The following is an 18,292-nucleotide window of genomic DNA, read 5'->3' on the forward strand; positions in this document are numbered from 1 at the left end:
TCTATTACTTACAGCATGAGTGAATCAACAGGGACAAAGAAGAAAGACATAACACGAGCACTGCCGTCTTTCTTCTTGTATGTCTTTCTTCTTTGTTGATTCGTTCATGCTGTAAGTAATAATTCAGATGTACCGACTCACCCAGCTAGCTACTGTACTTTTGTATAATATTCAACCATAATATGGGCAGTAGTGAATTAGGCTGACCCGCATGGCATGTTTTGCACATGAGCTGCATGCATCTGTGTTGCTCAAATGGCATTCTTGATGCTGGGCCATGTGTTATCACACCAGCAATGGCATTTAACAGAGGCATAAAACAGTAGCATGAAATGTGTGTCGAAGCACACCTGCCAGTCAACCTTTTATGTCATGCAGGAGTCATTGCAATTAACCAATCCAGTGCCACAGCTAAGCTGCCATTTTCTTTTCCTTACAGACTACTGCCTTTGCTTTAGGTTGAGCATGGCAGAAAATTCAGCAAATGTATAATTTGTGATCACTTTTATCTGCAGTCGGAACAATAACTATCTGTGAAATTTTTGGGCAGAAAAATATGTTTCATTGCTGTGGCATATTCTTTTAGTAACAGTTACTGCTATAGTCTGCGAAAGCCATGGTGGCACAGCACACTGCAGCTGTTCTTATGGATTACACTATGCTTACATTCATTGCATGCACATGTTGCATATGCAGCAGTGGCACAGCTTGATCAGTGTGTATTTTACTTGCAAAACACACTCTGGGGGCAGGCTGAAAGTGAAGTCCTCAGGTAAAGATAAACAGATTTTTTTTAACACATATCTTATGAACATGCTTCGAAAATAGTGTAGTTGAGTGCAGCACAATTATTTTGCCTTATTGAAGGCTTCATGAGATGCGATATTTGTAGACCTGTCAGGTCCTGTACCATGGTACTGTGTCTGTTCAGGGACGTAATGCAGACGGCCAAGTATCACAAAATGTATCAACATATTTCTTACATTCTTATTCTTGTTTAAATTGCCCTGCTCGTATTTTGTCCGTGATTGTAAATTCCATACATGCAGCTGGGCCTGCAGCGACAGCAGCGGCATCATCAGCAGCAACAGCAGCAGTGGCATCTGATGTTGCCACACCTTCGCTGTCGCTTGTGGATGATGAGTGCAGCTATGATGCTGCTGCAGGTGGTTCGCTCGATGGGAGTGGCTTTGCGGACTCTAATGTGCCCTGCATTAGCTTCCAAAACTTCCAGGAGCACACATGGCTCCCACTCCATGACAGGACTCTCCAACCACTGTGAGTATATGAGCACAAAGGTATCCCCTGTATTTTTATCGCAGCAGCTAACGCTATGTAGAAACTGTGAAATGCTGTACTGCCTTCATGGTCGACATATATAGCCCTTTTTCATTACTGGGAACCACATGCAATTACATCACACATCACATTCTATAGTGTCATGTATAATCACAGACAGATATGGATTTAATGTGTGCCTCAACTGCACACACACACGCACATGCACATAGGCGCGCGCACACACACACACACACACGCACGCACGCACGCACACACACGCACGCACTCTGTGGGGATCTGTGATTATACATACATACTAAACATGTATGTGCACGCATACATACAGACACACACGCATGTATGCCTTTGATGTTTAAATGCCATCCTCCCCTCACTGTCATGCACACAATGGTACATGGTGTGTGTACCACTCGCAGGCAGCAAGTTGTGTTTCGAGCCGATGCCGACAAGGGCTTCAACTTCAGTGCCGCAGATGAGGCACACGTTTGCCAGAAGAAAAACCACTTCCAGGTCACCGTGCATGTGCAGGCTTTCGGAGATCCTGCCTACGTCAAGGTCCCCGATGGACGCCTGCAAAAGATTGATGCCTTCTACCTGCACTTCTTTGGCGTCAAGGTATAGACATCTGTGCACACAGAGACGCTGCAAATTCACTAGTGCACTGCAGCGTAATAACCATGGAAAGACCAGCTACTTGACTGGGCAGTGTCAGCTGTTGATTACAGTGACATCACTGCCCTAAAGACTGCTGTGACCTTAGCTGGTATTGACAAAGCTTCTTCTACGTAAAAGCATTTCCTCATTGGCCACATCTGAAAAAAATGCTGTGTTCAAGCAGCTTAGAGTGTGGTTGGAAGTACTAGACTCTATATGCTTTAGCAGGGGTAGGCAGCGGTAATGCCATTGCCACTGTCAATGCCGCCATGTCTTTCTGGAATCATGGAGTAAAACGAGTCTAAAGGCAAGGGTGTACTAGAATTCTATTATGCACATAGCAGAACACCTTGTAAGACCGTGGCTGATGGGAGGGAAGGAAAGACATACTAATGGGCATTGCGACTTTAAATGAAAGCTACAGTGTGTGCCTGTGCACCTAGAAAACTTGGAATCAGACCTACACGGGAAATGAAACACAGACAAGAGCTCCTATTTCACGCAGGGTATGTGAGAGAATCCTGCTATTTCTTTTCACTGCCACTTGAGCTTATTGTGAAGAATGGAATGCCCTTCTGCTCCAGCAAATATTTTCTTATCAAATGCGACAAGCAGTTTCAAACATGCCCTGAATGTAATGTTAATAATGAACTGCCAATGAAAACCAATGACTGTTGAAATCTCAGACTTACTGGTTCATTGATGTGGGCCATAACGGAGCCAGTACAGCTTTCACTGTTCTAGAGTGCCAGATTTGAACCAACTAACCTTTTGCAAGATGCTTTTTCCACAGTAAATGAAGCCTGATATTGCAAAATTTGATGTTGCAGTTGAACAATGCAGTCGTATTTCTCCAGAGTCAGTACGGTTGCCTGAGCACATTACTGCTTCTATGCCAGTCACATACAACATGCCTGAAGCTTTCATGCTCGAAAAAGCAAAAAATTAAGTGCACTGTTAATGAAGCGGTCATCTCTGTGCTGCTAGTAGTATGCTCTAAGGTCTTACTGCTATTGGTTCCACCTTTTAGAAGAAGTCTGCCATGACCCATGGGTAGCCAAATAGATGGATCTGTGTCGTAGCAACTGCACCATCATTTTTTATTTTACACTGTGCTGAATAATTTGTCACTTTGCTTTTTTGTTGATGCAACAGGCTGGTACAAAAAATTACAGGGGTGGCAACGAGCAGCACATTGGTTTAAATTTTCTGTAATGATTTAGAGCAAATATATTTGCAAACATTTATAATACTATATAAGGAACTTGGTCTTGATTGTCATTTTATACCAGCCAGATACAAACAAAAAATGTTCCATGTCGAACTTTATGGCATTTCACTAAAATTTTGCTGAGACTCAGGCTTGTTGAGACTTTGTGTGTGAATTGCAATAAAGCTAATTTGTGTGTCTCCAATGTGCCCCAATCATGCAGAGGGAGTCGCCATCACAGACAATCAAGGTGGAACAGTCACAAGCTGATCGCACCAAAAAGCCTTTCTATCCCCTTCCGTGAGTAAATATGATAGCGGATATTATTATATTATATTGCACAAATGTCTCACCAATACAGTTATCAACATCCTTCATAGGTGTATCATAAATTTTAAATCTATTTGATGATGTTTTATGTTGTCATACATTTAAGGTCTGGATTCTTTCCTATGTTGGACTAAATGTGTGCTTAAGAAAATATTTACTTCTTTATTTTTTTTAAGGAATCTATTCCATATACAAATACATATGTCCCATGTACGTATACAATAATATGCTACCTATAAGTTTGTGCTTTTATGTATAACACAAGTCATGTTCACATAAATGCTACCATGTGTCTTTGAGCACGTTTAGCAGGATTAGTTAAAGTAGGCTATAACTGCTATGCAAATTACTATTTGCCCAGGTTGACTCAGTTTTAAAGGGGTCCTGAACCGCCCCTCAGCCTTAATGAAAAAACACAGTCTGCGGATAGCATGCGTTGCTGTAAACATCTCAGCCAAATTTTACGGTCATGCGCAGCGCATGGAGCTCGCAAGTAAAGCACAAAGTCAGATTTCTCTCAAATGCTCTCCTTTCAACAGAAGCATGCTCCTCACTCTTTTCTGGATGCTTTATTTCGTAATATAACAGATTCCGACATGCGGCTGCCATTGGCTAAAAGTTGACACAATCAAGACGGGTGTTTGGCTCTGTATGCGCCTTCCTATTGTTACTGCATATATTTATTGACGCAGTTTAATAAACAGGCTGAAGTAAGTGAAAATCTGATCCACTCTTGCTGAATGCATTGAAGAGCTTTTTGCGGAAAAGTATTTCTGAAATAGTCTAAGTTAATTTCAAATGCATTTCTCGACTTCGATAGAAAGTGGTTCAGGGCCCCTTTAAGGCATAAATTCCAGGAACATGGAATTAGCAAAAATTTTTGTTAACAGTTTAATTAAGCACTTTAAGTACATATTACAAAATTGAGGACATCAGCCCAATGCTGCTGTCGCGGAGTGTCAAGCCACGCACCACCAGTATTTCAAAGCATGTGCTCATTCGCGAGAATTACCCAAAACTGGTTAGCCATGGATAACCACATTTGTCAACTTGTTTTTGTCTTGTTATAGTCCACCTTTTCTAGTTAAAGTTGCTTAAGCAGAAAAATTTTTTTTTTAATTAACTGCTACCTTCATTAAGCTTGCACCTTAAATCTGCTTGCACCATAACTACTGCAGGGTCGACTTGAGCAATAACCAGGCTGTGAAGCGCACAATAGGAAGGCTGCACTTCAGCGAAACAACATCCAACAACATGCGCAAGAAGGGAAAGCCAAACCCAGACCAGCGCTATTTCTACCTGGTGGTCAGCTTATGTGCCCACTGTGGTGATGCCGTCTACACCATCGCGGCACAGTCCTCTCAAAAAATCATTGTGCGAGTAAGTTCATTTTCACTGACAGCTGGTGTTATGAATGACAGTGAACGCTTTTCCTTATTGTAGTTCTTACAACTATGTACAGCCAAGTTCGCAGTGTTTATGGTTTGATTTCTTTATGCATGTGTATTGCAGAAACTATTCCAGCCCAGATGGCATTAGTCCGTGTCAAATCCTTCTTGTGTTTAAGTTACCAATTTTTTCTGCTTGTTGAAGCTTGTGCAATGATGGCTGGCAAAATATGTTGTCAACCGAACACATTGCAGGCCTCCAACCCGGGCCAGTTTGAAAGTGACATGGAGTTAACCTGGCAAAAAGGATCAACGCACGACGCCATCTACCATTTGGTAGGTGCTTTAAGGTTTCAGTTATGCAACAGTACATTTGCAGCCCGTCTCGTGTGAATATCTTGCCATGTCTGTAACACAGTAGAGGCAAAGAGCCTGGGTGCATGGCCTCATCCATTGTCAACTCAGAAAGCTACGCATACTCTAATGTCTTCCCTAAAACCAACCAACAAACCTGAGAAGACACTTCGAGACACCTCATGTCTACTACTGTGCATGTGAACTCTCTCTCTCTCTCTAATTTTGCCTTCCCCCTTCTTTCTTTCAAGCACTCATGCTCTTACCCCTGTGTACGTTGGCCAACCGGACGCCTGTCTGGTTAACCGTCCTGCTTTTTCTTTGCTCGTTTTCTCTCTCCCTCACACTGAAGTACTCAAGGTGAAACACCAATGTAAAAAATACTATGAACTAGCTGAATCACCGTGCAGAATTACTCGATTGTAAGTTTAACCTTGTGGAGGGAACTCCGTACAGAGTCAAGCTACTATTTGGCATCTTTCCCATTACAGAGTGACTGCATGTATCATTGTTTGAATGTTCCCTCATTGCAGGGCCCTGTTGGAATAAACACTGAAAGAACTGATGAGAAGCTGGTTGTTAATGGAAATATATTGCTGTCAGGCCATCTCATTCAGCCATCCGATGAACGAGCAAAATCAGATGTCGTTGAGGTAAGGTGTGTTTCCTGTGCTCTGGTTGTGTTCTCACATTTTGCTGCCATTATTTTGCCATAAGAAGCTACGCATACTGCATATACGATCATATTATGTCGCAGTGGATTAACACTAATTCTTGCTGTGTGAAACAACCAATTTACTTGCATTGTGCATTATACAAGGGGCCATCTCTAGATTAACAGTAGCAGACATGTGAGGAAATGGCATGTACTAGGTAAGTTCTCAGAGAACAGTTCATTCAAAAATAGACTGAGTCTGAGGATAAGCTGATGCTTCATAGAGGTAATATAGTTGCTTGCGAATAACTTGCTGCATATTCATTGTACTTGCATTATGTTATGCTAAGGTTTTATTTGTTTTTCTACAGTTGCTTTCAGACATAAAGCACTAGAGCAAGCCAGTGTGGAATATATCTTTTGCACATGTACCATCCCCATAAAGTGAAACGTGAACACAAAATAACTGATCAGAACGCCTGTTCCACGTAATTACATGGAAGTGCACTAGTGTGACTTGTAATCACCCTGTAGGCAGTTTATTAGCATGGATTATACCAAAAGTGTATGTTTTGCAGTTGGAATTAAGTCATTGTTGCATGTGGAGCTGGAAGCGGAACAACACATCAAAATAGTTTCGGAATCGTTCATGTTTGAATTTGTGCTGATAGTGCATGCCATCATCTCAGCATAATCCACCGCCTTTTTCCCAGTTGTCCTCCAGTATCATGTGAAAATTTTTCTTACACGAGATTCATGTTTCTTTAATGTTTGCTTCCACCTATAAATACTGACACACAGTTGAGTGCAGTCGAAAAAAATTCAATTTGAGAGGTCTTCATTCTGGCTGGAGTTCTACTTCACTCAGTGCAATATAGTATAACATTCCATTAAGTACTTTGAAATTCTTGCCTTTCCTGGCTGATTAACTGAATATTCAAGGTGTAAATCTGTAAACATGAATGTCTGTAGTACCTCACAGACTTTAAACAGGGCATTGAATGGGCATTGAATAGTTAAGATACTATTAGACACAAAACAACTTTAATAACTTTAAAAACACAACATATATGATATAAAACAATGTACTGTATTCAAAGACTATATACCCTTAGACGCATGCACAAATATACATTTAAGTGTAGCAGCGCAAACAGTACAAATATGACTTAAGGAGGAGCCATAATCAGAAATGAAAACACTGTGATTAAAAAGTACATGTAAAATCTTGACAATGCATGGCAGTGCTGATGCATTCATTGTATTTGTCATGCCAGTGCTTCACACAATCCCATTTTGCTTCCAGCTTGACACCAGAGAACAGCTAAAAAATGTGGCAAACATGCGCATCTATCGCTACCGCTACATACCCGAGTATGTGGAGCATGCGGGCCTTAAAGACGCGACGGACACCGGTGTGTTGGCACAAGAAGTACAGCAGATTCTTCCTGATGCCGTGCACGACGGTGGTGATGTGCTCCTTGGCAACGGCGACTGTATCGAGGGCTTCCTGGTCGTCAACAAGGTTAGGCATTGTTGCTTGCCTCTGCTCTCTTGGATGCTACTGTCAAGATATGCTGTTATTCGCTTGTTCATATAAAAGATAGCAGTTGTGCTCAGTTCAAAGCCAGTTGTAATGCCGACGCTCATAGTCAGAAATATTTCTTGGCTTAAAGATTCTCCTCACGTTTGCTGAGTCGAGGGCACTCCAAACATTCAGCTGAAGTCTACTGCACATCAGCAACACAACTTTTTTGGTTGGCTGACGTGACCCATAGCTTGTGCTGCATTGTGCGAAGTTAGTTAGGTGGAGCATAGACATTGTGCTAGCAAAAGATACACATAGATATGTGGAAATAGAATGACAGGATATGCACCATTTGAAAGTCTTGTGTGTATCCTGATGTCATCTCTTTGCTGGTCTGTGTGTTTTTGCACTAGTGTAACATTTAATACTTAATTACCCTCCTGAGGGGGCATTTGGAGGTATCCGAAAACATTTTGTGCCTGCCCTCATCGTTTCTCAGTGTATGGTGAACCATAAATTAAATAATTAACAATCATGCTACTTTTTTCAACTAAGCAAGATAATTTTACATCATGTCAATTTTTCAAAGCACGATACATCACATATGTATTCCAGCAACCTCTATGAAAAATTTTTTCTCTAAACCGGCATGCACAATGCCTCGTTGTGCCATTGCTAGTCTAGCTACTTGTTGGCAGGATTGCAGGTGTTGCAGGGATTGCAAAAGAGGAGTCAGAAAGCTGCCAAAAGTAGCAAAAGAAGTTCCAACTTGATATGAACGTTTATCAGAAAGCTGAAGTCACAGTCAGGATGTAACAGAACGCAATTTTCATAACAACATTAGAATGGTCCTTGCTTTTGTTTTCGTAGTAGAACAAAAATGCACAACCCAGTGACAATAATGATGTCCTATGTATATCCTATGAATATCCACTTCCAGGACATGGATATCCTAGGGATGTGTCAAATATGTCCTGTGAGTGCCCTTCACATGATCATTTGGCTGCACTTTCTGTGTCCTGCAGCATCCCTTGCATGTCGGTGAAGGGCATCATGGGGACATACTGCATATATTTTATGAACATATACAGCAGGGCCTTTTGTAGCGTTTGCCATGCTGTCTATTACGGTCACAGCGCACGCTGTGTGACAAATGCCACAGGCAGAGCGTCCACACATCAAGAATGGATACATTGTGTGCACACGTTACATGTGCATGCACGTGTGCAGAAGTGCAGCATACTCTTCATTCTTCTAGACCTTTCACCAAGTGCAAGTGGCTTATTGAACTATAATTGAAGTTTTCGCAAAGTAAGTTGTGCGAAAACATTTGTAAAGTATCACGTTGACATGAGCTGCGGGCATGATAGTTTTGGATTGCAGTTCAAATATGTGAAAAAACATAATTCTCTTATGAGGAAACTCGGACAAAGCCTCAACTGGAGGACAAGTATTCTCGTGTATGTCAAAAAAGGTTAATGTGAGATAACCTCGAAACATCTATGGTAGGATATCCAAAACTGGAAGTCTGGCGGATGTCTTATTTGTTTTCAAAATGGTGCATAGACATTGGGACATGATTCAGATGTCTTATGGACAAAGTGTTTTCACTGGGAACAGATTAGAGATCAGCAAGCGAGCACGTAAACAGATAAGATGTGGCTCGGAGAATGGATACCAGGAAAAAAATTGTGCAGCAACCACAGACAATAATCGTCAATGTAAGTGAATAGCCGACCGCTTCTAGAAAGTCATTCACTTTATAGAGAAATAATGCACTTGAAGGCATATACAGTTAAACCTAGACATGACGAACTTCAATATAACGAAATTCTTGATATAACGAATTACATAACTTTTTATAATCTCTTGTCCATGAAACACCATATTTTAGAACCTCATTATAATGAAGTATATTTGTGTGCGACTTCAGTATAACAAAATTTCACTTTTGCCGCAAAGGAATGCTGAAACAATAAATGGAAACTTCCACAGATGCAGATGGTGAAATGATTGAATTATAAGCGGCTGCTTGCAAACGCACCTCTCAAATTGCGGGTGGCACGACAAGAGCGACCTCCGAAGTGGATCCGCATCATGTTTGGTATAAAGTCCAAGTGCAATAAGATCCTATCGTGCCCCGCACACTTTGTGCTTTAGGTGCGAGTGAAAGTGTGCGAGGGTGAGACAGGGAAGATGGTGACTTCACAAGTGCTGCTTGCCTGCACAAGCAAAGGGAAAGATGGGGAGGTGAGCGAGCTCGCAGTAACGCGATCAAGCGCACACAGAGGGTGGTTGGGGTGGGAGAGGGTAAGTTGGTGCGTGTCGCAATTTCTGGTACGCGTCTCGGCCATGGCTGCGCATGGCTGTAAGGGGGGCTGAGCACATACGCAGCTGCGCACCCTGCTTTAGAGGTAATCTACCATGTGTGCAAAGAGTGCGCATGCAGAGACGGTGTGGCATCATGTAAGCTGTCTTTCCCGTGCGTTTACAATTGGAGGTTGCACGGTCTCGAGTTTCGGCGACCCGTTGTAGTGAGAGGGCAGACAAAGCATTCGCTTGCCGCTGCCAGCGCTTTTCGTGATAGCGTCGTCCCAGTGCGGGCAACGCTATGAGCCGTGGGGGCGGAGTGCACGCAAAAGCATGGCTGGCTTCGCTTAATTCGTACCACCAATGTGAAGTTATCATCGACGTGGCATGTAACCATATCATTCGCAACTGACTCCCAAATTTGTCAAAATAAGTTGTTTTTTCATTCAAATTTGTTTTTTTCAATTGCCCAATAATTTGGAAAATTTTGCGACCCCTTTCTGTTTAAGAAAAGTCGATTGGCGACTGTACTTATTTGCATAAAAGGTTGAATTTTAATCGAACAAAATTTTGATATAACGAAGCAAATTGCTGATTTTACCTACTTTGTTATATCAAGGTTTAACTGTATTTGTTATAGTCGAGATATTCATGTACCGTTTCTCTTTTCGTTGCATAATTGCATAGATAATGGAGCTGCTAACCAGCACATTTATAACGGTAGTACAGATGGCTCTACATATAGGTGTACTTGTCATATGCGTGTCATATCCAACAGTGCTGGTGCGGAAGGCGACTTTGGAAGGCAATGTTGATATCGTCAAAAATGTGAAATTTTATATTTACTTTGTTATAGCCAATAAGTCTGAATATCCATGTTTGTAATCTCAAGGTTTGACTGTATAAACAGCAGAACTGATAGTTGGGCGAGTTGGTACGAATTCATAGTGAAATATTTAGTGCGAACAATTGACAAGGACACAGTGAAGGGGGACACACGAGGCGCTTACTCACAACTGTTCATTTTTGGAAAGATACAGAACATATATACCCCAGCTATCAGCACTGAGCATGTGCAACAAGAGTCGTCAGTAAAACAGAAACAGATTAAAAACAGATTAAGAAGGTTCAACCAGTATTTAAAAAAGCAAATTCATTTTCAGTGATTGCAACTGATGGTTGGCTTGTACATATTTCAGCACACATTTTGGTATGAAACGCTTCTGTGATTTCACGTGTTAGTTTGTTTTTATCTGAACACAAAATGGCAGTGTCAAAAAATACCGAATCACAATGACATAGATTACATTGGTTCAACATTAAGTGAGAATAGTTTTATTTACCAAGAGAACGTTCATGTTCTTTTAGACGGGTGTTTATGCACCGACCGGTTTGTCCTATGTACATGTTGCCACAGATTAACGGAAGCCGGTACACGACACCTATTCTGCATTTTGCTAATTTTTGATCTTCTTTAAGACTGCAGCTGCATTTTCTTACCCTATTGTCACACTTATTTGAAATAGCTTGGCACAGTTTGTGCACTTTGTTAGGAGCACTGAAAACACTTCAACGCCATACCGGCTGGCAACATTCTCTAGCCCGTGGGAAAAATAATGGACTTAAGCTACAACCGCAAGGCGCCTTTTGTTCCTGCTAAGCCTGTTACTTGAATCTGTGGGTTTTACACCCCTTACCTATATTTATTACCTTTTTGGCTGCTCTGACTATAATGTGTTCCGGGAATCCCACTGAAGCTAGTCTTGTTACCTGATTGGCAAAGCTTTCTTTTATTTGGTGGCAACAAGATTTTACTAAAGCGCCCCGAAGGCAAGACACTGCAATTCCGCTTTTTACAATCTTCGAATGTCCTGATTTGTACTGTAATATGGGCTTTTTTGATCTGATGTTCGGTTTCTTTCCGAAAATAAAACAGTTGCGAGTAAGCACTCGTGTGTCCCCCTTCAGTGTGTCCTTGTCAATTGTGTGCGCTAAATATTTCACTATGACTGTATAAGGTTCTGGTCTTCTGGTGACAGCTGGATCCAATTTTTACAGGGCATCACTGCTTTTACTGAGCTCGTTCCACTTTTCCCCATTGTATACCAAGGATGATATATTTTCGTGTCTAGTGTCATGTATTATGGTATTTATTGCTTACAACGTACTAACGTACTACTACACATCTATTCTGTATGTAACTACTAGTTCTTCTTTTCTCTTGAAGTTAATTGGCAGGTGCCCCAATAGCACAGCAATCTTATCCTGTATGTTTTCTTTATTTCACAGGAGCGCATTTTCATGGAAAATGTTGGGGCTGTCAAAGAACTCTGCAAGGTGACCGACAGCCTTGGGACTCGAATTGATGAGCTGGAAAAGATGAACCGTGCGCTCAACAAAATTAAACGGGTTGACAGTGTCAGGTCCTGTTCCAGCAGTAATAGCACAGTTGTCAGGTGAGTTTTAAAAGAAAAAGCATTTGCGAATCCTCTCCCAAACTGTTTCAGTCTGAAGCCTTGGACGTATTGTAATCTAGACAATGCACACACATACTTATTGTATTCTGACTGGAAAAAAAAGTACAGAGAACAAAAGCTCTAAACTTATTTAGGGCTGCAATACTGTTTCATCTCGTGATGTTTTGTTTAGACTGTATTGCAAAATTTACACAAATATTTCTGTAGTGTCTCAATCCTGAGCCTTAGGCTAGTTGGGATTTAGTTCTTTAATTTACAAAATGATGCATCTTTATGCACATGGGGCCTGCATTAAACAGGCTTTTGGTAGAAAGCTCCTCACCAATTTCAATTATTCAGTCTGTTGTTCTCAAATAGCACTGAAAGGAGTACTGGCATTACATTCTCAGCTAGGCATTATTTTGCATTAAATGATGATCCAAGCCCTCTAAACCTTAGAAAAAGAAATACTGGAAAGCACCAGAACACCTAATTAATTTACTGTGATACTTGGTTCCGTGAAGCAGTTTCAGTATCGGTATCTAGGAGGTGGGTTTGTCATCTCATCTCAAGGCACTGCCTTGTTTCTTTGTTGTTATCACTGCAGCTGCCGCATACACATGCACAGCTTGATGAAATGCCAGAAGCACTCCTGGTAATTTTTTTTTGTAAGCACTACTATTATACCTAGCCTTAATATTACATGACATCAGCACATTTTGCTCTGTGTCACGACATCACAATAAGGCCGATGATGCCTGATCCAGCATTTCAAGATTACCTTATCGAGTGGAAATCTCTGATAAGTGCTTCCCAATCTTGCTGAATGTAATTTTACGTGCAGGGAGCATGTGTTAGAGTTTGTACAATCGCCAAATTATGTGTCAATACTCCTTTGACGGACTGATGCTTTGTTAGTGGGGTTATCATATCATTGAATTACCTTTAAAACACTCTTTTCTGTGAACAGTCGCAGTTCCTTCCCCTCAAGGAGGAATGCATTGAGGGGCAAGAAGAAACAGGAAAAGCCCTTCTGCAGCAACAAGCTTGTTCAAGGGACCATAACCATTCTCATACTTGTCATGGCATTCTGGTGAGTGGCAAACCCCTGGTCGAGTCATGTTAAACTTTCCAGTCATGACTTCTCCATGTTATTAGGAAAAGTCATGATGATCACACCTTCACATCTCCAAACAATTAGGAATTCACTCTTTCCAGGAAATTGTTTAACTATATAATGCTATCCATTTCAAGTTTATCGCTACACAATTTCTACAACATGCTCATGCACACGAGCTCTTGAGCAAATCGTAGTCTTTCATACTCAAGCAATACTGTGCAAATTTGTTGTTCAAACAGCATGTTCTCTTGATTGAGTAGTTTGAGGAACTTTTGTGTAGGCAGAGGAATTTTTGGCAGGTTCATGTTGAAAGATGTTTCAAGACAGTCTTGAAGCCATGAACAGTGATAGCCACACTGCAACATGCAGTACTTCAATAACATGTAAATGGCATATTTCACTCACTCAGGGTAGAGATAACAAGCAGAGCTGCTATGTTACTCTTTTTCCCCACCATTCCCTAATGCAAATTTAACAACCTGCCCCTCTATATATTAAAATGACATTGTTATTATCTTAAATTATCTTTGCTTCTTGCTCTCTCTGCATGTCCCTCTGTTAACAAGATTATCCGATATACTCGTATTTGCAATCCTATTTATATACTCCTAACATCCCCGTAACAATATGATTAAGCTTTGTACAAAAATGAAACACCAGAAATAATGTTAAATGAAAATGGAGCCAACTTAAGTTACTTTATCATATATTAATAATAAAAAGAAATGAGAGCCCCATTTCTAAATAATGTGTGTGGGCATTTTTTAAAAACATTTTTGATTGTATTGAATGCAATGTTTTAGCCAGCATTCCATTCTTCTCTAGCGAATGTATTCACAAATGGCATAGCTTGCAAAGTATCCAGGAATCTAATACCATGTGTCCTGTTAGCAATTATTAGTTTGTATTAGGTACTTGTATACGATAATTTGTCTGTATTTGATTACTGCTTTCCATTGTTTCTTTATGCTTATTTGGTGAACACTCTTTGAGAGACTTACTAGTCAAGAAATCAAATTTTTTCATGTGTGTGGACAAAACTTTCTATTATGAAACAACCTTGTAAGTAGCTTAAATGCAAATAGCTATGGTAGCCTAGTCACGAGGCACTTAGCCTTGAATCATTTAATATTTTTCAGAATTTGTCATATCTACCATTCTTAATGTGTCCAAGAAGGCTCTTGAGGCCTTTGAATGTGGTTGAATGAATTGGTAAATCCTGTGCGAGGATAAGCTTGTTGTCTGGCAAGTTCTCAAGCTGAGGTTAATCTTGTGTGTGTATCTTAAGTGCATGCAGTATCTAATGTTAGCCTGTTGAAACCTTTGCCGTTATCGTTCTGTGGCAGCATGTCAATCACATTTCTTATTCTGTTGGCCTTTATGCCTGCCCTTGGCTATGTTTGAAGCCTTGAACAAATCTGTACTATTCAACATTTGCAGCCTGGCTGCCATGGCATCATTGTACATTCTCGAATGGCAGCGAAGGAATGATCTGGTAGCAAGTAGTTCAATCAATCGTCATGTGTAAGTACTCCAGTATTATGCATTATTTCTATAGCCATGTAGACGCTCAAAGTTAGCATGGTGGCAATGCAAAGTTACCAGCACAGTGCTCAGTTGCTGGTCTTCTTGCTATGCTCATAGACAAAATATGTTATAGTTTATTATGTTTATAGTACATTATATAAATATAACTGGCAAATCAGTTCTGCAGAAGCCCGTAAGCATAAGATGGGGGAAAGCATATGAAAAGGAAAAAATTGTCATCCACCTGACTGTAGCACAAAGCTGCAAACGCTATGATTGTAGCTTCATTTATTTATTTATACAATACTGTGGACAAGGAGTCCAAGCAGGGTGAGCAAAATACAAAAGATTATATACACAGAAGAGCAAGGTGAAACAAGTCTGTAACACGTTTTTCACACAAATTGTTGGTCATAAGGTAGACAATTAACAAAATTTCAAACGTGATTACAATAACTATAGTTAATGCACGAAATTACAAGATTATTTACACAAATGGTATACAGCTCACGGGCGCTGGGAGGTATGCTTCAGTTAGTTTATTGCAATCATCTATTGTTTGTGGAAAAAAAGAATACCGAAAAGTGTCAGTTCTTGCGAAAATTGGTGTTAGAGAATGAGGGTAGTGGTGTCGAGTGGGTCTGTTTATCAAGGGAGATATATATTTTGCGGTGTCTAAGGCTAGCCTATAATTACTTAAGTTTGAAAGAAACTCTAGCCGACCTTTCTTTCTTCAACTTTGTAATAGTTCAATGCCATTATCAGTTAGTAATGGAGTGGGGGAGTCAGTAGCCTTAAATTTACTGTAAATAAATCGTACTGCTTTTCTTTGAATTCTTTCTAGGTTCTTAATGTTAATTTTTATGTGAGGATCCCTACAGTTGGGTGGATTGCTACAGAATGATAGTCGGGTGGATTACCAATTTTTCCCTTTCATAAACATATTATCCAGTCATAAAGTTCCCATAATTTTATATCTGAACAATAGAGACAGAGACTTCTTCAACATTTATGATTGCCTGTAACTCAGATTATTCATGCTGTGACTATAGAGCACTGTGCCTGTTCACAGGCTCCCTACAATACAGTCTCGGATTTTTTTTAATGAACATTCAACATCATGAGTAATACGTTAAAACATTTTTTTAGTATTCTTTATTACTTTTTAGTATTTTTTGGCTTCAACTGTAGTATTTTTTAAACCTTAATGTTAGCAGGTGTGCAATTGGTTCCTTATATAGTCACAGAGGAGTATGAGCTAATGTTTCCCGCATTGAACAACTTCTTTTGCACTTGTGACAAAGTGTAACTACAGGTTTTCCAGCTCAATTTAATCCAAGCGCCAGTCAATTTAATCCAAGCACCACTCAATTTAATCCAAACGCCAGCTGAAATAATCCAAATGCCAGTGAATTTAATCCAGGCATAACGGAATTCAAGAATCTTTGAATTTCAAGACTTCTGAAAATTTGCGAACATATTATGAGTTAATACCTTGAAAATGAAAGAGCGAGGTGCGAGACCAGTAGCTATCCTGCCACGTGACTAACGACAACTTTTGGAAGTTTTTATTTTCTACTTCATTATGAGAGCGACACAGCAGATGACAATTCTCGAAATAGATTGAGAGGGAACGTCAGCATGAGTGCGTTGAATTAATGATACACATGCAATTTGGTCATGGCTATCAAACGAAACAATAACGAGTGATTCGATGATAATCACTAGGCCCTCGCTATGCTATATAAAAGTACAAGAACACCGAACATAGCTTATCGCTAGTTATCATTAACGGCTCTGTGATGTCAATTAGTAATGTTGACTGATTAAAACTTTCATTTATTGACACTTTCATTTATACCATTGACGCCGTGCATGAATGATCGCTGTGACCATCACATTACACAAAGTTATTCTTCATCACTAGTGAATCAATCTTAGTATCTCCTGTAGTTAAAAAATAATAGTTATTGAATCGCCGTCTGAATGACATTTCATTTTATATCTATGACGGTATTCTGCATGAAAGTTGGAGAACATCGCAGTGTGCGCATCACTAGTGATCACTAAAAACTCGGCGGTATCAGTTAACAGCGGTAACACAAAAGTGCTCATCTTGCTACAGCTTGATTGATACTACTGACGACACTCACGAGTGAAAGGTGCCTCAGTGATAGTAAAATGGGTGAATAATATTCACCAGTAACTTGAGCATACGAGCTTATAGTAGGCATAGTGAGTCACTCGTTTCATTGCATTTCGTTGGATATATATGAAGTTATGTTGTGCAAAACACCGAGAACCCTGAACTGTGCATTATATTTCAGTTGTGCTCACTAGTGACTCGACCATATCAGTTAGGTGTATTATGCAAATAAATGTTATTCATGAGTGTTTTAGTGGTATCGATGACAAGGTGTTCGATTAGAGGCTGCGGATATCACAGTAGAATAGTGAATCATATTCGCGAGCGACAGAAGCCTCCTGGCGAGGGCCTAGTGATTATCATCGAATCACTCATTATTGTTTCATTTGATAGCCATGACCAAATTGCATGTGTATCATTAATTCAACAAACTCACGCTGACGTTTCCTCTCAATCTATTCCGAGAATTGTCATCTGCTGTGTCGCTCAACAAAGTAGAAAATAAAAACTTCCAAAAGTTGTCGTCAGTCACGTGGCAGGATAGCTACTGGTCTGTCACCTCGCTGTTAAATTTTCAAGGTATTAATTCATAATGTGTTCACAAATTTTCAGAAGTCTTGAAATTTGAAGATTCTTGAATTCCGTTATGCCTGGATTAAATTCACTGGTGTTTGGATTATTTTGGCTGGCATTTAGATTAAATTGAGTGGCACTCAGATTAAACTCACTGCCACTTTGATTAAATTGACTGGCGCTGGGATTAACTTGACTGGCGCTGGGATTAACTTGACTGGCAGTCAGATTAAATTGACTGGCGATTGGATTAAATTGAGCGGGAAAACCTGCAGACTGTTCAGTTGCCTATTTCATCTGTGTGTGAGCACTGTGGATCTAGCATTGATTTCCAAAGGCAATATGTACGAGAAAAGCCCATCTTCCTCATCTCCATAGTATAACAACAGTGCCCCACAGACATGTGCCTGCTGAACCTTAAAGAGGCCCTGCAACATTTTATTTAAAGCTCCATTGGTTTTTCTAACACACGAGAGGCATAGTTGAAGAAACTGATGACAATTGGTGCAGGCTGGTGGAAGTTGCTGTCAAACTGATATCAAGCCGAGGATGATGATTCTCGTTACTTGTATCACTTGGTCTAATGAAGCATGAGAAAAAAAATGCTAAAGCTAAAAGAGCCAAATTAAAGAACTACAAGTTCCCTGTTAAATGTGGCGTTTTGAACTACTCAATGCAGCTTTCCTCTCAATAGGAACCGTTAAGGCAGTGAGTGACTTTAACCATTACGAAACTAACT

General features: G+C 40.3%; 1 protein-coding gene across 3 annotated transcripts in view; it reads left to right on the forward strand.

Moving 5' to 3' along the window:
* LOC142579641 (uncharacterized) overlaps positions 1–18,292 on the forward strand; it is a 143,931-nt gene that overhangs the window by 100,917 nt on the left and 24,722 nt on the right. For all 3 annotated transcript variants that reach the window (XM_075690041.1, XM_075690043.1, XM_075690042.1), the window contains exons 9-18: positions 1,050–1,278; positions 1,719–1,917; positions 3,390–3,466; positions 4,675–4,876; positions 5,140–5,220; positions 5,772–5,891; positions 7,200–7,418; positions 12,021–12,187; positions 13,158–13,280; positions 14,748–14,831. In XM_075690041.1, the coding sequence (XP_075546156.1) occupies positions 1,050–1,278; positions 1,719–1,917; positions 3,390–3,466; positions 4,675–4,876; positions 5,140–5,220; positions 5,772–5,891; positions 7,200–7,418; positions 12,021–12,187; positions 13,158–13,280; positions 14,748–14,831 (1,501 nt within the window). The remainder of the gene's footprint in view (positions 1–1,049; positions 1,279–1,718; positions 1,918–3,389; positions 3,467–4,674; positions 4,877–5,139; positions 5,221–5,771; positions 5,892–7,199; positions 7,419–12,020; positions 12,188–13,157; positions 13,281–14,747; positions 14,832–18,292) is intronic.

The sequence above is a fragment of the Dermacentor variabilis genome, chromosome 4 (genome assembly GCF_050947875.1).
Source record: "Dermacentor variabilis isolate Ectoservices chromosome 4, ASM5094787v1, whole genome shotgun sequence".
In the NCBI taxonomy this organism is placed as follows: domain Eukaryota; kingdom Metazoa; phylum Arthropoda; class Arachnida; order Ixodida; family Ixodidae; genus Dermacentor; species Dermacentor variabilis.